The following is a 23,485-nucleotide window of genomic DNA, read 5'->3' on the forward strand; positions in this document are numbered from 1 at the left end:
TGGTATACGCGGGCCTCTCACTGTTGTGCCCTCTCCCGTTGCGGAGCACAGGCTCCGGACGCGCAGGCTCAGTGGCCATGGCTCACGGGCCCAGCGGCTCGGCGGCTCGGCGGCACGTGGGATCCTCCCAGACCGGGGCATGAACCCGCGTCCCCTGCATCGGCAGGCAGACTCTCAACCACTGCGCCACCAGGGAAGCCCACTTTTTTCACATTTTTAAAGGCCATTTGTATTTTTTTCCAACAACTATTGAATATTTGATGCTAGAGGACATTACAACTCTAAGGTCCAACAATTTTCTGATCATCGTTACACTAGGCAGTTGAGATAAAAGAAGAGCAAAGAATTGATGTCAGGGATGTCCTATTTGCTCTGACCAAGGTTAAATACCCGAATATGCCACTAGAATGTGAGCACTGAAAAGTGGGGATTATGTTTTATCCATCTTTAGTCCCAGCAAAGGGTTTAGACTCTCGCAGACACTTAGTCATTTGTGAACAATAGGGATGAGATGAGTTATTCTTAGGAATTTCTTCCACAGAAGTATGGTCTAGATAATCTGGATAGCCTACCTATGAGTTAAGGTCATTTCTCATATTTCATCAGAACCACCCTAAAGCTTATCAATGAAAAATAATCTGAAATGACCATTGTTAGCTATGTAAGTTATATAAGTCTGGCACTTAATAAATTTGATAAGTTTACTGAGTGAATGAAGTTTGCTTAAATGAAGAAATCATCATAATACAAACAGAAGCATGAAGATTCTTAGGAAATCTAGAAAACAAATTGTTGTCAGTGTCCTTCCCATCCTAACTTAGGGGAAAAGGATTTCTAATTCCAGACCATCTTGTTCTTTAGGTAAAAACATCCTGGGACTATGAAGGAGCAATACATCTGGCTATCACAAGAGCATTTGATTAATTTTGTTCTGTGTTCAATAGACAATGTTTCTCATTACCTCTTTTCAGGTCTCTATTTTCTGACTGTTTGCTTCATTCTGCCACTCACAGACAATTCAAGTGCACAATAAACCTAACTACAGCAGGGGCAGATTTCAAAGTTCAAATCATCTATTGATGAGATACACTGCAAGCATTTTGCTGTTACACTGTATAGGCTTAAAGCAGTGATTCCATTTAAGGGTGTGAGAGTGAATATCAGCATCACTTAAGTCTGTTTGTTTTAAATACAAATCCTGTTCCCCCTTGTAGAAGATATCAGACTTTCCTGGGGAAAGACTGGTCAGGTATACTCTAAAAAAACACTGATGTTTACTTCCCTAGGCATCATTTCTGTGTCCTGTCATGGCCTATGGCCTGAGAACTACTCTCGCACTGTGCTTAAGCCCTGCTTTCAGAACCCAAAGAAATCGTACATTTGCTCCAATTTGGTATATAATGCTTAGTACATGTTGTTTTTTTAAGAAGAGCAAAGACCTAGCTATTCATTATTTAGCCTTCTCCGTCTTATATTTCTGATATGCATTCTGTATATCTTAATAGTTTCCTCTCTAGGAGCTATTACTTTCCCAGTTGATAATTCCCTTAATGCATTTTGTCAATCAAAGCATATACCATGATGTCTAAGTCCCTCTTATCATTTTGCTGACACTTAATATCACCTAAAATAATCCTAGTCCAATTCCAACTTTTTTTTACAGAGAAGGAAACCAAGACCATGAATGATTAAGTGAATAACTCAGCTAAGGTCAGAGTGGCAGAACTCTGACTAGAATCCTGGTCTCATTAAGTACTGATCCAGTGTAGTTTTCTGCTGTAGCACATTATCACTCCATCACAAATTAGTTATACTCATATTTAACTCTCTGTGATAAGCACCTACCATGTGTCAAGCCTTGTGCTAGCTTTCACACACACTGTTACTTAACTAAGGATTAACATATGAGACATATTTTCTAAGTTAAAACAATTATCAAATCAGGGCAAAAACTACCAACCCATTACAATCAATTTTGGGAGAAGGGATTTTTTCCTAAAAGGAATTTCAGGTAAGAACACTTTGGATCAGTGGGACCACTTAGCCTAAAGGCTGTCTATTCTTCTCTTGCCCCAGTGATCCCCACACTTCTCTCCTTACATGCCCGTCCCCCCAGAACTCAATATGTATTTGCTAGGGTATCTAACATTAATTCAACACTTCGTCTAATCCCATGAAGTTGCTGGCTTTCTTCTACCTGTTTTCTTTCCTTCTGAAAGGCGTTTTCTTGGCTCCTGCAACAGGAACCGAATCTCAACTCCTTTTTCTCTCTTCACCCGTCAAGCTTCTGCTACAGGTCTCACCTCAATACCCACCCTTTCCCTTCCAGGTGCGGCAGAGAGGAAACAGACACAATGTGGTGGAAAGGTCTTGTAAATAGTTTTGCCCATTTCAGTGAGTATGGAGCTGCTCTCATTGGAGCCTGCGGGGAAAGGCATCTGTGCCCGGAGGAAGGGAAGTTGCTCCCGCACTATGGATTCCTGGCTGCATTCTGAGGACCTTCAGATTTAACGGAAGTCTTTGTGCGAGCAGCCCTTGGGTCACGAGTCCTCCCCCGCCTATTCGAAGCCCTGTCGGTTTTAACGGAGGTTGGCTTCTGGATGGTACATTTCACCGGCTTCTCCGGGGCCTGTTTCTTTGCTTCCCTGGGCTTCGAGCGTGGCCTCTTCTTGTCTGGGGTCCTGGGCCTGATGTCTTCCTTCTCGGTCCGTCCTCTCCCCTCGTCCACTGCCTTGGCCCTCCCTTCCTCCTTGGCTCTGGAACTCACCGGTTCCCTGGCCCTTGGCCTTAGCCTCCTCATCCTCATGTCTGCCCTCAAGCTCTGTCTCCACACTTCCTGGGCCTTCTTGGCCGCCCTGCGTCTCCCGCAGCGCCTGCGTGGGCTCCGCGTCCAGAGAAGGGTTCTCCTGGGCGAGCGGACACCCTCCTCCAAACTCTGGCGTCCCGGCTTTCTCTTCGACTTCATAATCTTCCAGACCCTGAAGCAGCCGGCGGCGTCGCTGCCGCTGACCCGGAGGAGGGTGCCCTTCACACGAGACCCGGACCCTTCGTGCAAGTGGTGGCCGCAGTTCCTGCTCACTCTGTAGCCGGCATTTCTGAGCTCCTTTTTGAGAGCTGCCAGAGTCAGCCCTTTGTGTGCAGCGATGGCTTGGAGCAACAGCTGGGACACTTTGAGCACGGAGAGCGGGCCCCGCCTCGGCGGTCCCCCGAGGACGTTTTCCGTGGTCTGCTGGGTTTTAACGTCAGCACCTTGGGATTCGCCCATGGTCTCGGCCCCCTCAGCCATGGCCCCGCTCCCACTTCCGCGGGGCCGCTGGCTTTGGACCTCACTCACCAAGGTGTGAGCTAAGGCTGAGGCTGGCTGGGCCACGTCACAAAGGCAGGTACGTCACGTCCTAGTAAGAGGGCGGCAGATTCCAACCAGGTAGCGGGTCTTTCTCACTTTGAATAGCCAACCAGACGCCACTTCCTTCTAGGTCTAAACCAATCCGGATTTTCAGAGCCTATGCAGACCTAAAGAATCACCTTCATAATGTCCAGGGTTTTGTTTCCTGCTCTTATGTTCATACTTCTCATTGATCTTGATCTCAGCTGCTTTCTGAAGGTCACTATTTTTCCTGTGGTCCTGCACGCCATCTACCCACATTCTCCAAAGTGAGAGAAGTTGCTCCCAACCATCCACAAGTAATACGATGCCTTCAGAAAGTAGGTGTAGTAGTCTATAAAACACAACCCGGCCGAGAAACTCCCACCTTTAGGTCCCACCAGATAGATACATGCAGTCATATCTCCCTGACTCTCTGCACGGTCGATTTTTTGCAAGACTATGAAACAAAGGAAGAACCCACTGTGGTCCCTCTATCCTAAACATAATTCCCACACCTAGGAAGTTCAGATGCTTCATTTAATTGGATTGGAACAATCCAGATTCCAAATAGCCTAAGAACATTGGTCTAATCATTATTCTCCGAACAGACTTTGTGCTTTTCTGCTTCTTGTCCTGATTGCCTATCCCTTCCCTGTCCAGATAAATCCTGCTCATCTTTCAAAGTCCTACTAAATGCTTCCTTCACTGAAGCCTCCTCAGACTCTTTCAGTCAAATAATCTCTCCTTTTAACTCCCACAATTACTTCTGCAATCCTATACTGTTTTTTCTTTATCTTAAATTAATTTGGTATTAGATGGTACAATGTGGCACAATATTTAAAAAAAGAAAAAAACCTGCACCTGGAAAATATGGATACATATCCTAGCTCTTTAATAGCCATATGACATTAATAATCTCTTAATATTTTTGAATCCTACTTGTTTATCTAAAAAAATAAAATAAAAAGGCTTAATAATCCCTTCCTACCAATATCACAGAATTATTGCAAAGATTCAAAAGAGGTGATGGTAGATAACAAAGGGCTACTCAAATATAAAGCATACAATTAGCATAAAGTTATTTTACTCTGAATGTTAATGTCTTTCCAACTAAATAAAAAGGTCCTTGAGAGTCAGACAGTCTTTGAATTTCTATGCCCCATGCTGTACCTAACACTATCCTTCATTATATATAGCAGGCATTTGATTGAGTCTGCTTAAGTTCCTTGCTGGTGAGGAGGCTTTCTCTGGATTCAGAAGGAAACTCCCAGAAAATCAGGAGAAAAGAGCAGGATGAATTTCAAAGGACTGGAAATGAAGGCAACCAAGGAAGCCAGTTGCTCAAGGACCTCTTATTCTGGACACAGTTTAGCTGGGATAATTCAAAGAATACGTCAAATTGCAAAGCATATCATACTTTTCCAGAGAACATTCACATATAATCTGCAGTCATAGGCTAGACTGTGGCATTGTTTCTTCCAGGAATCAGAGTTCCAGGAAGTTGCTTAGACCAGTGCTTCTTAAACTTTAATGTGCACTTACTTCATAAAGTACAGATTCCAATACATTAGATCTGGGATGGATCCAGAGATTTTACCTTTCCAACAAGCTCCCAGGTAGTTCCTGGTTAAAACACAAGTGTTGGGGGGTGGGGGAGAGTAGACAATGAGAAGGGAAGTGGCAGGAGATGAGGCTGGAAAGGTGGGTTAGGGCCAAGGTGTGAAGGACAGATACAATAATAATGACACAGATGTCAGTGGTCACACAGTAGTATATGGCAGAGTTTGGATTTAAACCTAAGTCTACTTAATTCTAAGGCCTGAGCTCTTAAAACTACTATGCTAGGTTTCCTTTTCTCCAAGGTTGACCCTCCCCACCCCCTTATACATCTCCATTATAGACTAGAGGGAAGTTTATAATCACAGCTCAGAATCAAGAGTATCTATAAGCACTCACTGTACCTTCTCCCAATCTTTTAATCAGGGCAGAGTACTGTGACGCTGAGGATCTCCAGGGGCAGGGGCTAACACATCAGCACAGGGACAGTGCATCAAGGAAGAGTTGCCAGATGGAGAGGCAGAACCACATGGTGCTGATTTCTCCCATTTGTGGCTATTCTTCATGGCTGCATAGGCCAGTGGTCACAGGATGGGGCAACCACCAGAGAAAAAAAGAAACAAAAGCGTTTGCTTTGAGAATAGGAGGAAAGTCAATGAAGTCTGACCTTCAAATCAGCTGACTCCAGGTAAAAACAGGTTGGCTGCACATAATGGTATCATCACAAAAGAAAGACAAGAACCAGATCAAACAACCATGTTTATTGATACCCCTGTGATTAGAAAGGAGGCCAACTGGAAACCTTTGGGAGAGGTTGAAATCAAAGGAAAAGAAATACATGAAAAAAATATCAAAAACACCTATGGCAAAAAAGAGCAAACATTTTGATTTATATATAACCATTCATTTCACATAGATTTCTGTATAAATATGCTGTAAGTAATAGAGGAATAACCAAAAATGGGAGGTAGGAAACAAATGCCCCACCACCACTCAGCTGGTTCAGAGGGCAAGAAAGCCAGTTGACATTTTCCATAGCACCAATCCCTCCCTCTTTAGAATAAATCTACTTGCTAACCCCCATTATCTGACACCCCAAAAGGAAAAGATACTTCAGGAAAAAATGATTTCTTCAGGAAAACAGTCAGTGCAAACCAACATCATACCCCCAATCAGGAATTACCAACCCCAGCTGCAGAAATATAAGACTGAACTATCCCTTCCAATTTTAATAGTCTATGATTACAAACTAGAATTTATCACCTAGAGAGGACAGCACCACCCTGTTGTGAGAAAGAACAATAGCTCTTAATTTCTGGAAGTCCTGGGGGCTGGAGGTGGCAGGGGGTGGGGGGAGAGGAAAAAGTATACTTGGGAATAATGTCTGGTCGTAATCCTTCTGCTTCAAGTTCCAGAGCAAGATCGTTTTGTCCTTGGTTGGAAACAAGACCCTTCCTCTAGGGTAGTCATGCCTCTATGAGGTGTCTATAGAGTATCTTCGTTGATTTAGACAATAAGCAACCTTTAATTACTATACTAAATTCTAAGAACATCAAGGTTTTATTAATCTCATTCCCTCATACAGAGTTATATAACTCTAACGTCACCAAGGATAACTCCATGTCAGAGCACAGCAAAATTTAGTAGCACACTCTGATCTAACCTCAATCTATATCTCACTGCCCTTCCCTGATCCACAGGCCTGGGGTTCCCAGGGGCTAGGTCTTTCTGACTCAGTTATCTTGCACTGATTTGATTTATCTCTCCCCAAACTGAATGACAGAAACCTGTTCAACAATCTATTACAACTGACCTTAAACTGCTAGCTCTTTTTTTGCAAAAGTAACTTGCCATCTCATTTTGTTTTATATTCTAAAACCCTTTTCCTCTCCTGAACTATTGTGCCTTCCACTTTAATGCAAAGAACCCCACAACAGTTATCTGAGCAAATAAGCCCACTAGTCCACTCATGGCTTTCGGGAGGACTAAAGTGGTTTCACAAAAAGGAATGCAAAGATAAAATATCAAGATTCCTTAAAAGCATGGAGACAGTCTGGCAATTGGACATCATCATTTTAATCCTCAGCCCAACTGTTCAGAAGTGAGTACAGAGAATCTAGATCCAGGTGATCTTACTGGAGGGCCAGGCAAACCTCTCAGCAATTAGCCTGCAGATATGAAGATCTGGTCTCCCTAACCCCTCCCAAGAAGCTCTAAGAATACCCATCCCCACATACATAAAATCTATATCCCCCCAAAAAATGACAGCAAGAAAGAAATATGGGCTTTGGTATTACTGAAATCTAACCCAAACAAAGATATGCTATACAAATTAAGTCTTTCATCCAAGGCTTATTAATAGTTAAGTCTTTCCATGAGTCTAAAATATGGGACATCTAAGAACTGTTCTACTACAGTCAGTTACATCTCAAGCTGAAAACCCATTTCTCTGAGGATTTATACTTTCAACATGAGGCTTGGGAAATCGTAAGACACAGTCATACTGCAGCCCCCCAATAACACTACATCCTGGGGATCATTCAATTCTGTTATCATAATTCCCAGCCATCCACCCCTTTTCAGATTCCCAGAATATTGTACAAATGAAGCCAAAGCAGAAACAGAAATTTGCAAAGTAGCAATCATTTACCATGTATATGTTAACTCCTATAGTCCGAGAATTAAAACATCTCATACCTACATGCCCAATTTGATATACCAATCCCACCATGAAGAACTTTATTTCTATCCTAATCTCTAAACACCTAAAGTTCCACAAAACTGAATTCACTTATTAAAAATTGCTTTTTTTTTCCATGCTAAAGAATACAGCCAAAAGCAGGCTTTATTTGCATTCCCATTTAACAATACACATTCTTGTATTATACTGTATAACTTCCCCCAATTTTTTCTTCAAAATTCCAGTTTTAAATATTTCAATTCAAAAAACAATTCTCGGGCTTCCCTGGTGGCGCAGTGGTTGAGAGTCCGCCTGCCGATGCAGGGGACATGGGTTCGTGGCCCGGTCCGGGAAGATCCCACATGCCGCAGAGTGGCTGGGCCCGTGAGCCATGGCTGCTGAGCCTGCGCATCGGGAGCCTGTGCTCCGCAAGGGGAGAGGCCACAAGAGTGAGAGGCCCGCGTACCACAAAACAAACCAAAAAAACAATTCTCCATTTCCTGGGAAAATAATACCCATTTTTAAATTTTAACACAACTACTCTCCCATGGATTTTTGTCAGCCTTTGCTCCATCTAGGGAAGAAGAGCTACTATTTATTGAAGGCCTATGGACCAGGCATTACAATTAGTTATAAATTATCACTAATTCTTTCAACAACACTGACAAGTGGATAATATTATTCACATTTACAGATGAGAAGGTAAATGGTGTATAAAAGAAAAATTTCAGAATGAGAATTCTCCACATCTCACAAGTAAACCCAACAAGGATCTCAAATTTTCCTCTTCCACCTAGGGAAGAGAAATTGCAGCACCATCTCTCTTTTCTTATATCATTTCACTAATCAAAGCTTTGAACAAGCAATACATATTCTCCTTTTCCTACCATAATTTCTACCATACTAGCTATTCCAGTTACCAGTTTATTGCCTCTCCACCAAATTCACCCTTTGTTGTGGGATATGTGAAAATGGATCTGGGCCTTTTAAATACTTTTCCTTTTCCAGCTGACATGATGTTAAGCCTTGTCAGTAGAGGGCACTGGAGAGACACTGCAGGAGGAAAGGGTTTTTCCTCCTTTACTCAACACAAGAAAATTCCTACTGGTGAGAAATGCTGTGAATGTAATTAATGTGGAAGATGTTTCAGTACTACTCTTAACTTTCTATGCATATGGGAATACATAATGAAGGGAAACCCTAAGAGTGTAAGAACTATAGGAAGGCCTTTGGTTATCACTCATCCCTTTGGATACATATGAGAATTCACACTAGAATAGAACACTATGAACATAAGTGTGTTTTTGAGTCTTTAGCATTAGATCTGTCCCTGGAGGGCATGAGAATTCATACTGGGTACAATCCCTATAAATGTAATTGATATGGAAAGGCTTTCAGTGTAAATTCTACCTACACTGCACACAAAAGACTGGTGAGAAACTCTATGAATGCCATGATTGTGAAACAATCTTCAGGAAGCACTCATGAGAACTCACACCTGAGAAAACCCTATGCTTATAATCAATATGAAAAATCCTTCAGGAGTAGCTTTTCCCTTATTGTGTAAAACAGAACACAAAATGGAATTCACTGACTGTGGGAAAGCCTTCAGTGCTACTTTATCCCCTAGGAAACATGACAAACCACATCAGAGAAAAGCCCTATGAATGTAATCAGTAGAGAAAATCCTTCCACTGAAGTTCTTTGCTCACTGTGCATAAGAGAGTACTCAGTAGGGAGAATTCCTATGAATGCAATGAGTGTTGAAAAGCACTTATTGATCTTTCATCCCTTAGACAATCTAAGAGAATTCACACTGGACAGAAATCTTATGAATGTTACCAATGAGTAGGGGGCAATTTCTCTATCCTTAGGTAATGGATGAGCAGTCACACCATGGAGAAACACTTTGAATGTCATCAGTGTGAATGAGCCTTCTATTTTGCACAAGATAAATAACACAACAGGAATACATAAGGAATGCGTATCCCTCATCTTTTACACTGGAGAAAATTTCTTTAATGTAATTAGCAGGGCCAGGTTCTTGGGCATGTGACTAGTGCAGTCACACAGGGCTCCATGTGTGAAGTTTAATACTGAGGTTGCTATCTTAAAATTCTTAATAACTTTATTTTTGAATTTGTGTCTGGTAAGTGAAATTGTATGGGACAATTAAGCATGAGCTGGAAGCCTGGAAGCTCATGCATGGTCTTGCCTCATACCACCCCCTGCCTCTTGGGGACAAATTCTCTATATCAATATATATATGAGAGTTCTGAAATTATTTTTACAGCTAAGTATTATACAAAAAAGTCTCCTTTGACACTAATATACAAAAAATATGCCAAAAAGAGGTGCAACTTTCTCTACAAATACTAAAAGAAATAAATACATGGACCTGTGGACCTAGGCTAGAAATCTGGATTATCTACCAATACTACAACTGCAAGACGGCTACAAACTTAACAGATTAAAGAACTAACTTTACAAAGCACTTAAACTGATTCAGAAGTTATACTATTAAAAACATAGAATTCTACTATTCATATTATGTGCTAGAGAATCATTTATCTAGCATAAACTGACACAAAACAGCACATGTTGGAAACAAATCCCACATATTTCAATCCCCACCCTCATCACCACCAGAAGTAGTTTTATCCTTCAACAACTACACTGCTCTTCTAAAACAACAGATATGATGGTCCAACACTCAAGGATAACTCCAACTTGAAATCAACCCAAAGTTTTCATATATAAAATACTTGGCAAGCTTTTCCTCTTACACTGGATTCCTGTTGGCCTATCAGATTCCACCTTTCATAGATTTCAGGAAAACCGAGATACTCTTTCTTTGCCACTCATTTCCAATTTCCCTTATTGGATGCTTGGGAAACATTCCCCTTTATAGTTCCTGTCCCACTTTCTTACATGCTTCCTCCTTCAACCATCAAAAGAGTAAAAGTTATGGTTTAAACTTATTTTTTAACTATTTTTAAAACCAATAGGGAAAAAGCCTCTAGGGTCTCTGTCAATAAAGTATGTTTAAACATTAGCAAAAAAATTAGGTTTCAAGATTAGTATCCAAAGGCCTTAATTATCCAAAAGAGGGTAAAATCACATTCATTTCATATATCAGAATTCTAAAATATGACTTTCCAGAAGAAAAGGACCAGGCTACAGATAAAATACCTAGTCTGCTGAGAACTATTATTTCGGCACTTTAAGAACTTTCAGATACAGCTGCTCCTTTTTCCTAATCTACTAGTTGCTTTTATCAAGCGATTCTTCATATGTTCCTCACCTGTGTCCTTTCGCCAGGATTCAGTTGCCTTAAGATCCTTAAGATACAGTACCAAGTCTCTTTGTGCCTGTAGCTGGATAAGGTTGAAGAAGGCACCTTGAGTCCTAAAAAATTGAAACAATATGTTAGATAAACTAATTCTGCCCTGTCTGCAGCCTCTGAACTTCAACAGTTATTTTTCTTTTCAAATAATATTTATATCCTATTTTTCTGATTCATATAGGTGCATTATTAAGAATGTGGAAAATACAAAAAGTGCTACAGATAAATAAATAAATAGGGGCTTCCCTGGTGGCGCAGTGGTTAAGAATCCGCCTGCCAATGCAGGTGACACAGGTTCAAGCCCTGGTCCAGGAAGATCCCACATGCTGCAGAGCAACTAAGCCTGTGCGCCACAACTACTGAGCCTGCGCTCTACAGCTCGCATGCCACAACTACTGAGCCCACGTGTCACAACTACTGAAGCCCGCACGCCTAGAGCCCGTGCTCCGCAACAAGAGAAGTCACCGCAATCAGAAGCCCGCGCACCGCAACGAAGAGTAGCCCCTGCTCGCCGCAACCAGAGAAAGCCTGTGCGCAGCAACGAGGACCCAATGCAGACAAAAATAAAAATAAAAAATAAATAAATTTATAAAAATAGATAAATAAATAAGAGTATTCCTAAAGGAGCCTTAAAAATGAAAGCATCTACTCTGAAGAAGTTAGGGTAGGCCTTTTTTAGAAAGAGAAAATTAAGGACAGGGAAAGAATGCCCAAATAAATTAAGACTCCAAGGAGGACTGCTCCTCCCGTGGTCACAAAGATGTAGGGGTTTTCAATCCATAAAAGACAGGGAAATTTTCTCAAAGAAAATTTGAGAAATTTTCTCAAAAAAGTGAATCTTCCTCCTGTTCGCTTTACCCGCACTGATTACATAATGAATCTCCATCTGCCTCTTCCATTCCTTCCACAGTTGTTTATCATTTATACATTCTCAAAGGCATAAACTAGCAGTAACACTGGGAGTTAATTTTAATAACACTACTTGTCAAAACTTGCTGATGGGCAGGAGAATGAGGTAAAGAGAAAGCGTGAGTGCTCAAGGCCACTACAAGCACGCTAAATGGAGAGCCTGTAGTGGGAAAGAACATCAAAAAACCGTCAGAAAACCTCCATTAACGGGTCTTCTAAAACCCGGTTTCAAAAATTCTTAATCTTTCTCACCTCCAGAAGCGAGGGGTCACAACAGGAAGTCCTGTGAGTGATGTAGGCAGAAGGCTTGCCAGGGAGGTTGCGGGGCGCTCAGGAGCTCAGAGTAATCCACATTAAAACGATGGTTTCCAGAAAACCTCCTTCAGAGAGAGGGTAGAACCTCCCGGAGCTGCCCCGCCCACAGAGGAAGGTAACCCAGTGCCTTGAGGACCGGGAAACCATGCGCCCAATAGCAGTGAAGTCCAGTAATTAGGGCAGTGCTTCCCCTCCCAGGAACCACCCCTTCCCCAAAGGTGGGGGGGGGGCAGGGAAGCAAACGTTGGCCAATGAGAGCAGCTTTCCCCTGGCCCCGCCCCTGCTGTGTTCCCACCCTTTGCTCCGAGGCGGTAGGTAGGAGGCGCCTCAGAGCCTAGAACGGGAATTGTGAAGGGAATTGGTAACCGCTGGCGAAGAGCACGTGCCGAGAGGGATACCCGGAGCAAAAAAAAAGACGAACAGTTAAGGCGTGAAAAGTCTCTATTAGGGTAAGGCCAAAGAGCAAAAGAAACGCAGAGAACAAAGGTTACTTCGCTAGGCCGGGGAGAGGAACACGCTGGCCAAGTGGACAGCTCAGGAGACTCCTGAGGTGAGGAAGAGTTGCTTATCAAAGGACTAGGCTGGGCAGAGAAAAGGAAACAAGGCATTTAGTCAGAATGAATGGCATGGGCAGAGCCAGGAGACGGCCTTTCCCCAGCGCTTAGAGATTTCTGAATAATTAACGAAAATACCCTTTCCCTTCCTGCGTTTCCTCCGCCTTTTGATGTTCTTTCCCACTACAGGCTCTCCATCTAGCGTGCTTGTAGTGGCCTTGAGCACGCAGGCTTTCTCTTTACCTCATTCTCCTGCCCATCAGCAAGTTTTGACAAGCAGTGTTATTAAAATTAACTCCCGTATTACTGCTAGTTTATGCCTTTGAGAATGTATAAATGATAAACAAGATACTTGTAAATATATCTTCAGGAGAATTTCGGGTTTTTTGTCATGCTGGGAACTAATTCTCAAACTATATATATTAGAATCACTTGAAGAGCCTGTTAAAAAAACATTGCTGGGTCCTACTCCAGAAGTTTCTAGTTTAGTACATTTAGGGTTAGGCCCAAGAATTTGCATTTTGTTTGTTTTTATATAATTAACATATAGCATTATATGAGTTTCAGGTGTACAACATAGTGATTCTATATTTGTATATATTGTCTAGTTACCATCTATATAGTTACAAAATTGTTTTTCTTATAATGAGAACTTTTAAGATCTACTCTTAGCAACTTTCAAATATGCAATGCAGTATAATTAACTCTAGTCACCATGCTGTACATTACAACCCCATGACTTAGCTATTTTATAACTGGAAATTTGCACATTTTGACCCCCTTCACTTATTTCACCCACCCACACCCCCCACTTCTGGCAACCACCAGTCTGTTCTCTGTATCTATGAGCTTGTGCTTTTTTTTTAGATTCCACAGATAAGTGAGCTCATATGGTGTTTATCTTTCTCTGTCTGAGCATAATACTTCCACATCCATGCTTGTTGTCGCAAATGGCAAGATTTCATTTCATTACTCAGCCATAAAAGGCTGAGTAATATGCCATTGTGTGTGTGTGTGTGTGTGTGTGTGTGTGTGTACACATGTACATACCTCATCTTCTTTATCCATTCACCTGTTGATGGGCACTTAGGTTGCTTCCATATCTTGGCTATTGTAAATAAAGCTGTGATGAAATTAGAGGTGCATATATCTTTTCTAATTAGTGTTTTCGCTTTCTTCAGATTAATTTCTAGGAGTGGTATTGCTGGAACATATGGTAGTTCTAGTTTTAATTTTTGAGGAACCTCCATACTGTTCTCCATAGTGGCTGCACCAATTTACAATACCAACAGCAGTGCACGAGGGTTCCCTTTTCTCCATGTCCTTGCCAATACTCATTATTTCTTGTGTTTTTGGTAATAGCCACTCTGACAGGTGTGAGGTGATAGCTCATTGTGGTTTTGAGTTGTATTTCCCTGATGATTAGTGATGTTGGGCATTTTTTCTGTACCTGTTAGCCATCTTTATGTCTTAATAATTTGCATTTTTAATAAATTCCCAGCTGATGCTGTTGCTGTTCTGGGAACCACATTTTGAGAACTACTTGTCTAGCATATCTAATTAGTAAAATTTATTGAATTTCAGGCATTCTACTAAATGAGTGGTTTATTTTACATGAAATTCTTATAAAAACTGTAACAGAGGGCTTCCCTGGTGGCGCAGTGGTTGAGGGTCCGCCTGCCGTTGCAGGGGACACGGGTTCGTGCCCCGGTCTGGGAAGATCCCACGTGCCGCGGAGCGGCTGGGCCCGTGAGCCATGGCCACTGAGCCTGCGCGTCCGGAGCCTGTGCTCCGCAACGGGAGAGGCCACGGCAGTGAGAGGCCCGCGTACCGCAAAAAAACAAAACAAAAAAAACAAACAAAAAAACTGTAACAGATAGGGGTTAATATTTCTCTAACAGCAGAAGAAACCTGACTGAACATAATGACTGATATTATTCATTCTCAGAGAAGGCTACTGGAGTTTACAAAAAACACACCTCTCCACCTTCAGGCCAGCCACCAGCTTCACATTCTTCTCTGATCTAAAGAATAAACAGTCACAGAACACTATTGCCCTATGGTTTAAAATACCTGTGCAGATAAAGACAGGCATATACACTACTGGGACAGAATAGAGAGCCCAGAAATAAACCCTCCCATACAGTCAAATGATTTTTTTTTTTTTTTTTTTTTTGCGGTACATGGGCCTCTCACTGTTGTGGCCTCTCCCGTTGCGGAGCACAGGCTCCGGATATGCAGGCTCCAGACGCACAGGCTCAGCCGCCATGGCTCACGGGCCCAGCCGCCCCGCGGCATGTGGGATCCTCCCAGACCGGGGCACGAACCCGTGTCCCCTGCATCGGCAGGCGGACTCTCAGCCACTGCGCCACCAGGGAAGCCCCAGTCAAATGATTTTTGATAAGGGTGCCAAGATCATTGACTAGAGAAGGATAGTCTTTAAACAAATAGTGCCGGTAAAACTGTATATCTACATGCAAAAGAATGAAGGTGGACCTTTACCTAATACCATACACAAAAATTAATTCAAAATGGATCAAGGACCCAGATGTAAGACCTCAAATAATAAAACTCTTAGAAGAAAACATAGGACCAAAGCTTCACAACATTGGACTTGGTAATGATTTATTGGATATGACACCAAAGGCATGTAACAAAAGAAAAAATAGACAAATTGGACTTACAAAAATTTTTTAAATTTGTACATCAAAAACCACTATCCACAGAGTAAAAAGGCAACCTACAGAATGGGACAAAATATTTTCAAATCGTATATCTGATAAAGGATTAATATCCAGAATATACAGAGAACTCCTAAAATTCAACAACAAAAAAGCAAACAACCTGATTCAAAAATGGGCAAAGGACTTGAATAGACTTTTCTTCATAGAAGATATAGGAATGGCCAATAAGCACATGAAAAGATGGTCAACATCACTAAGAATTGGGGAAATGCAAATCAAAACTGCAATGAGATACAGCGTCACACCCATTAGGGTGGCTACTGCTGAAAACAAACAAACAGAAAACAAGTGATGTGGAAAAATTGGAGCCCTTGTGCTCTGTTAGTGGGAATATAAAATGGTATAGCTGCTATGGAAAACCGTATTGTTCTTCAAAAAATTAAAAATAGAATTACCATATGATCCAGCAATTCCACTTTTGTGTATATATCCAAAAGAATTGAAAGCAGGGTCTCAAAGAGATAGTTGTATACCCGTGTTCATAGCAGCATTATTCATAATAGCTAAAACATGGAAGCAGTCCAAATGTTCATTGATAATAAATGGATAAGCAAAATGTGGTATATATATCTAATGAATATTTTTCACCCATAAACAGGAAGGCAATTCTGACATATGCTGCAACATGGATGAACCTTGAGGACATTATGCTAAATGGAATAAGCCAGTAACAAAAAGACAAATACCATATGATTCCGCTTATTTGAGGTACTTATTAGAGTTGTCAAAATCATAGACAGAAAGTAGAATGGTGGTTGCCAGGGGTGAGTGGGAGGGGAGAATGGGGAGTTATTGTTTATAGGTATAGAGTTTCAGTTTTACAAGATGAAAAAGTTATGGGGTTGGATGGTGGTGATGGCTGCACAGTAATGTGAATGAATGTATATATAATACCACTCAACTGTACACTTAAAAATGGTTAAGATGGTAAACTTTATGTTATGTATATTTTAACACAGTAAAAAACATTTGTTTACATACCTTTGTTGAACCGTGTTCCCTAGGAGAGTAGCTTTGGGCAAATTATTTCACCTCTCCAAGCCTAGGTATCCTCAAAATGGGCAGGTTGACTACAGCAGTGAGACCATCAGGAACCCTAACTTGTTACTATTTTTCCTCCTTGGATCTCATGCTTTGAAAGATTCTGTCTTGTAAGGTACATACCATATTTATTAAGAAACTGTTTTCTATTTCTTATTAATTAAAGAAATTTTTGTTTCTGATTAGCATAAGATAAACATGATTGCCACCCTGAGTTGCTATGTCAGTCAAAACCAAAAAACAAGGTTTGATTTAGCATGCACAGACTTAGGTAGCTATGTGATTTCTATGAGAACATTTGAAATATTGAAAATTGTTTATGAATTCCTACAGATTTGGAGACCACAGGCTTGACATCCCAGAAATGTTTGATTTTCAAGGTTATTCTTCCTAATACTATGATTCTCTGAAGGTCTGGCTTCCTATAGGCTTAGTGCTGACATAAGGTTATGGAAACTTGTACTACATCAATTATAATTGGCTTGACCAAGGCTTGAGTCTGTAGGATAATTCCGTAGATATCTCTGTTTCTTTACTTTGGCCCAGAGATGAAATAGGAATGAGAAGTGAAAATGGAGTTCAGAAAAATGAAATTCAGTTTATATCAACACCTTGCTTGGGATCTGGAGCCCAGTTCCAAGAGTCAGAGCACAAACTTCAGCCACAAAGCCTGGCTTGCACTGTTGTCATGTTTAAAAGCATAGACTTTGGAGTTGGGCCGACTTGGGTTTGAATCATAGCTCTGTCACTTATTTGCTGTGTGACCTTGGGGAAGGGACTTAAACCTCTCAATTTCATCTACAAAATGTAGATATTTTGAGGAATAAATAAGGCTAATATTTCTAGAGCGCTCAGTGCTTTATAGACAGTGTTGTTATCATTTAAGAAAGCAAATACAGTAGTCTTTTACCTTAGCTCTTAATATCCTCCATCTCATTCAACATGTGGAAATCATAAATTCTCCTCTACTTTGAGACCAGTTTCAAAATATACCTCTTCATGAAGTTGTTCTGATTTCCCTCAATATAATATAACCTTTGCTTCTGCTTAAAATTCAAGCATTTTGTGCCTCATTAGTGTGCTCCTTTTGTCCCTCAGTAGATTATAAGCTCCTTGGCACAAATACTTCCTAGAACCTAACACATTACCTTGCATATAATATAGGGTCAATACATGTCTAGTGGAATTTATCACCAGTTACTTTTATATTTATGCTGTCTACGCTCTTCAGCCAAAAGCTACAGGAACACCTGCAGTTAAATTAGTTGAATCTATTACTCATTGTAGCAAGGTAGAACACACACCATGGGAAGCTGTGCGGTGTCTCAGTAAGAGAATGTTAGCAAAAACTTATTCTGGGATTTTGACTTTGATAATTTTGGGGAGAGTCTAAGGAAGCGGACATTCTAGATTTGGTGGTGTCAAAAAGCAGGGACAACACTGTGATTGGATATATCAATAAATTTTATCTATAGGGAGAGGAAACTAGAGCAAAGGTATATATATAACATTTACTATAATGGTAAAGAAGAAGCAATCATTCATTTAGGTGACAGGGAAATTTTTGGTATTTTGTGGGGTTGTTGAATAATCTTATCTGAAGTGGATGTTCTTGTGAGATTGTTTATGTCCAGGGACAACATAGCCTAGCTGTATCAAATCGGTTCCTGGATATTAAGGGTAGTTTTTTTTTTCTTTCTCACCACATTTCACTTATAAAAACCTCATTTGATGTTTCTAATTCAAAAATTATAAAAGGTAGTTTTGCTTTGCTCTTGTTGTTGAACTCTAAAATTTAGGCTATCACAAATAAGTGTTGGAGGACTCTCTAATTGGTCTTGGAACTAAGAAAAATTTTTCCTTTTGGGAACTTTCTTCTCCCCTCAAAAGTTTTGCATTTTGAGCAGTATAAGAACTCCTTGATATACATGTAGATAGAAATATTTTATTACCCTTGATTAATTAACCATGGTCATAACATAAAGGTTTTAAAGTGACCTTGGAGTCAGGCCATCTAGGTTTATTTCTCAACTCTGACACTTGCTGGCTTTGTGATTTTTAGAAAGTTGTTTAATTTCTCTGTTCGTCAGGTTTCCTTATCTATAAAATAGGTTTAATAATACCTATGAGACATTGTTGGAAGGATTATATAAGATAACTCATGAACTCTACTAGAAAATAAGCCCAGTGAAAGCAAGAATCTTGTCCAAGTTGTTAACCACCCTATTCTCACTAGCACAGTGCCTACTAGCACATACCAGGTGCTCAATAAATATTGGTTAAATGATTGAATGTAAAGCACTTATCATGGCCTTACAACATATTTAGCATTCAAAACTGTTGGTTATTATATTTATTGTTATCACTATTATTATTCTCATAAGGATATGAGAATATCCTTTTACCCAAATGAAATTACCCATTCATCTCATTCTCTAGAGCTATACCAGCAATGAGGTATAATACTGTTTGGATCCAGTCATATTACAGCAGCTGTACTTTGCTTATATCTTTTAATTGGGTCTAAACTTTTGATTATGCTCATAAGCTTTCTACCATCAAGTTTAACCTGCCATCACAGTGTTATATAGTGAACTCCTTCAGCAAACCCACTGAAGCCCTTATTCTTACCCCTCTCTATAAAACCATTTCAAAGTCTATGTGGCAGTTTCACTTGGAGCCTGACCCTTACCACACCATAACCCTGAAATATGTGTGAGCCCTGCTCTTATGCCTCTTTACCAGTTGGACTTCCTTAGACTTGCTTCTTGGTTACATTTTCTATTCTCTTCTTATTTATGGTGGAATTACTTCCATAAGCTCAGATGATATCTGCAACCGTGGGATACACTTTTGTCAAAATTTTAAAAGGCCTGGAGTTTGATCATATTCTTCTCCAAGTTCTGTGTTAATTATTAAATAATGGCTCATGGTGAGAGGAAATGATATATTTGGTTTTGAGCATTTTGCATTTGAGTTAATAAAAGGAGATATTCCAGAAGGAAGTGAAAATATGAAAATTAAGCTTCAGTGAAAGTTAAGCATATAGAAACAGTTTTAAATATTTTATCATGAATAGATTTATATCCTATTAGTATATTACAAATTTTTCCCTAACCTCATTCCTGAAATCTCACCCAGTCCTTGACCCTATTTGGCAAAGCTCAGAATTGGAATAAAGCCAAGGATTTGGGTAAGGCTTAGTGATAAAAATAATAGGGCCTGATGCTTGGTAATTAAAAATAACAAAAGCTTTATAAATCAGTATTAACATGTCACCAGGGTCACTAAATCAGTTTGGAACATGGCAGCACCTGTGCATAAGAGCAACCAGATTTTAAAATGGGTCATGGAGTGTGGGTACTTTTGGAAAATCTTGTTTTTCCTTGTGAACTCTTCTCTGCATAGGGACTATTTTTTGACAATCGTTTAGCCAGTCCAGCTAGTCTGGATTAGTACTTGCTGACGTGTTGTAGGCTGCTACATTTTTTAAATGTTCCTATTGATTTCTAAAAGAAATGCATACTAATTAATCACAGTTTGGAAATACTGAAAATTAGAAAGAAGGGAAAAAATTTCCCATAGCCCCTCCATCTAAATATACTATTCGTATTTAGGAGTATTTCCTAAATCTTTTTTTTTTCCTTTGGAAATTTTTTTTAAAATAGAATCATACTGATGTATAACTATGAGTGCTGCTTTCCTTATTAAATGTTATGTCATAATTGTGTTCCTATGTTGCTACTTAGAGCCATAAATATTGACTTTCAAGTGTTTTTTTTTAAAATTAAATAACAAAGTTAAATAAGATCAAACTTAAACTACTGTGAATTATTCCTTTTTGCCAGTTATTTAGGTTTTCCAGTTTTTACTATTATAAACATGCTACAATAAATATCCTTTTATATTCCTCTTTGTGTACATGTGCATATAATTCTCTAGGAGAGATTTCAAGAAATGGAATTCCTGGTTGAAAGGTACTTGCGTATAATATTTTGGTAGATATTGTCAAATTGCCATCCAAAAAGCCTGGACCAATTTAAATGAACACCAACAGTGTTTTACTGTTTTAATTTGCATTTTCCTATTGGTGCAGTTGAGCATCTTTTCATGTGTTTAATTATTCATTTTTATTTTTTCTTTTGTGAATTATTGTTCTTATACTTCCCTAATGTTTTATTGTGTTGTCTATTGTTTTGTTATTGACTTCTATGAGAAACAAAAATGACAGGTGTCAGATAGAAGGAGCTAGCCTGCAACTAGTACCTAGGCCCAGGCGTTCCCTACTTAATATAAACAACTACAGAGAATAACCAGTGTCAGACAAGGTTATTCTGTGATTCCAATGGAGCAGGACAACAATACAACCGTTCGGAAATTATCTGAGCACAGATAAAAACAAGAACACTGTACAAATCACAAAAATTGACCAAACATCCCCTTCTCCCAGGGAACAGGAGGGCCTGCTGCTGCTTTACCAATTACAGCTTCAGCTCCATTCGGTTTCTGTCACATCCTAGATAAAAATGAAGATATCCAATCATAGAATTGCCCCGATTTCTGAAAGACTCTCCGCAAATGTAACACAAGCCCAAATCACAAAACAATCCCCTCTTAACCCCATCTTACGGAAATGTCCCCCTTGTTGCCCATGGTGTGCAGTCTTCCTTGCTGCAGTAAGTATTAGACTCAACTCTGCTTGCCTACTGTTGTGTTTCCTGGTACTTTTGGCTGGTGGGCACAAACATCTGGATGTTGATTGCTCTCGTGCATGACACAGATATTTTTTTCCTTGTCTGTCTCTTGTCTCTTAACCTTGTTTATGGTATTTTCTGTTATTGATAAGTTTCTAATTTTATGTTGTCAGTTTTTTTAATTAATTTTTATTGGAGCATAGTTGCTTTACAATGTTGTGTTAGTTTCTACTGTACAGCAAAATGAATCAGCTATACATATACATATATCCCCTTTTCTTTTGGATTTCCTTCCCATTTTGGTCACCACATTGCATTAAGTAGAGTTCCTTGTGCTATACAGTATGTTCTATGTTGCCAGTTTTATCAGTCTTCTCCTTGATGACTTCTTAGTTTTGTGACTTGTTTCCCTGCCTTAGATCATAGAAAGAGTATTAGTATCCTATATTTTCTTTTAATACTTTTACTTTATTTTTTTTAATGTTTAGCTCTTTAATCATCTGGACTTCACTTTCTTTTTTGGACTTTAATTTTGTGTACAGATAATGAGGATTGAAGTTCTTTACAAATATAGGTCACTTCAGAACTTAATTCACATCCATCACTTTCTCTGGACGGCTTTCCTTGACTCTCTCCCCCTCCATTTTAATGGTGGTTAGGAATCTTTGCCTTTTGTTCCCATACCACACGTCACAACAATCATCGCTTCTGTCTTAGAATAGTTTGCAGGAGAGCAAGGGCAGCACTTTATTTATTGTTTTACCTCCGTGTCTAATGTGTTGCCAACATAGGAGTTTAATAAATATTTATCGATTGACTGTCATCTTTACTTCGTCTCCTAGAGAACAAGGGCCAGATCTTATTTGATGGGCCTCTACCGGTGTTTGTTGATCTGAGAATGAAAGAAAAGAGAAATTTTTGTCCCTGGGCTATTTATGTTGCCTTGGTAACGGGGCGGGCCTTTCAGGCCTGCAACTGCACTTGTGCATTACAATTGGATAAAAAATTGACTGCTTATCTCATTCTTGTTAACAATTTTCTCCCCACCTATTACACTTAAAACTAAAATTATGCAAGCTGCAGGAATAATTTCCATGAAGATTCGCCAAAGCCCCTTTTGTGGGGCTTTGGCTCCTCCTTCTTGTCTTAAGGCTGAGGGGACGCACGCAGCGGACTCCCGTCCTCAAAGGACGACGGGCATCGGAAAGAGGGACGATGTGGGGTCCCGGGACTACCAAAAGAGGTGGAGAAAGACTGGGCGCCTGGAGTGGGTGAAAGCCAAAAGCTCCGGTCTTGTTGCTCACCCCTTTCCGGTACTCTGAAGGCTGGGCGGGTCTAACTTGTCAATACTCCAATCGCGGGGTTGGGGGAGATAGGGGGCGGAGGAGAATCTGGTGCTAATGGTCAGAGCATGCGCGCCCCCTCAAAAAGCTGTTCTGAGACCACAAGCGGAGCGGTGGTTTCTGGGAAATGTAGTCTCAGAGCCTCCTGTAGCCTGGGGCTGATGTGGAGCCTGAGAGGCCGCTAAGCCTCAAGATGCTGTCGTGGTCATTTGCCTCTGAAGGAAAAAGGCTGCTGTGCTCCTTATTAATGAGACAGAGAAGAATAAGAAATAGGTAGAAAGATAGCTATAGACAATCTGGAGTAGAATTTGGCAGCCTCCTAAGTTTCACCCTCCTGAACAGGCCCTACTCTCCTTCAGTCTCTTGCCTTGGAACCGCGGAGTGTTCCAGAATCTGACTAGGACTTTTATTTTGTTCACCCAAGCATTAGGTGTGGAAGTGAGGATGTGTTTAGTTTTTGTTTCTCCCTGAGAGTGCCAATTGGAAAGCCCCAAATATGTGAAGGTGCTCAGCACAGTGCTTGGCACAAAAAGCTAGTAGATATTGGTGTTTGTTTGTACCCTAACATGGTAAAGGGCTCTGGGAATAAAAGTATTACCCATTACGGGTTAGGACCTTGGAAGGGAGCAATATATGGTGTGGGTCAGAGGCTCCATGGATCTGCCCTTGTCCATTGCTTGACTACTTACAGTAGGTCTTGGCCAGCTCTCTCATTTCACAGAAGAGAAAACAGAGATAAAAGGCCCCGCCCAGGGTTCCACCACTGTATAGCAAAAACATTGAAACTAGTACCCAGGGCTCTCCCTCCAATGACTTAGCTCTAAGTGAGCCAATGAAGTATGGAAATCAGCTTCTCACACCTCCGGGGGTGCATAAAGGCCAGGCAGGCAGTGTCAGGGAAAGGTAATGTTAGAATCTGGGTTTTCTGCCTAGAC

The 23,485-nt window shown here is 40.5% G+C and overlaps 1 protein-coding gene and 1 long non-coding RNA gene across 2 annotated transcripts in view; both read right to left on the reverse strand.

Annotated features, from left to right (window-relative positions):
- LOC141275883 (uncharacterized) overlaps positions 1-12,337 on the reverse strand; it is an 81,308-nt gene extending 68,971 nt beyond the window's left edge. The window contains exons 1-2 of the long non-coding RNA XR_012324426.1: positions 12,112-12,337; positions 10,909-11,012 (exon numbers count right to left, since the gene is read on the reverse strand). This is a non-coding gene — a long non-coding RNA (uncharacterized lncRNA). The remainder of the gene's footprint in view (positions 1-10,908; positions 11,013-12,111) is intronic.
- Positions 2,471-3,286, reverse strand: H1-7 (H1.7 linker histone). The gene has a single exon (XM_004327372.3). It carries the CDS (start codon positions 3,284-3,286, stop codon positions 2,471-2,473), a length of 816 nt encoding a protein of 271 aa, XP_004327420.1.
- Positions 12,338-23,485: the final 11,148 nt, after the last annotated feature.

This window comes from Tursiops truncatus, chromosome 11 (genome assembly GCF_011762595.2).
Source record: "Tursiops truncatus isolate mTurTru1 chromosome 11, mTurTru1.mat.Y, whole genome shotgun sequence".
Taxonomy (NCBI): Eukaryota; Metazoa; Chordata; class Mammalia; order Artiodactyla; family Delphinidae; genus Tursiops; species Tursiops truncatus.

Excerpts from the sequence above, each read along its gene's own strand:
- H1-7 (XM_004327372.3), bottom strand. The coding sequence starts at position 3,286 with ATGGCTGAGGGGGCCGAGACCATGGGCGAATCCCAAGGTGCTGACGTT.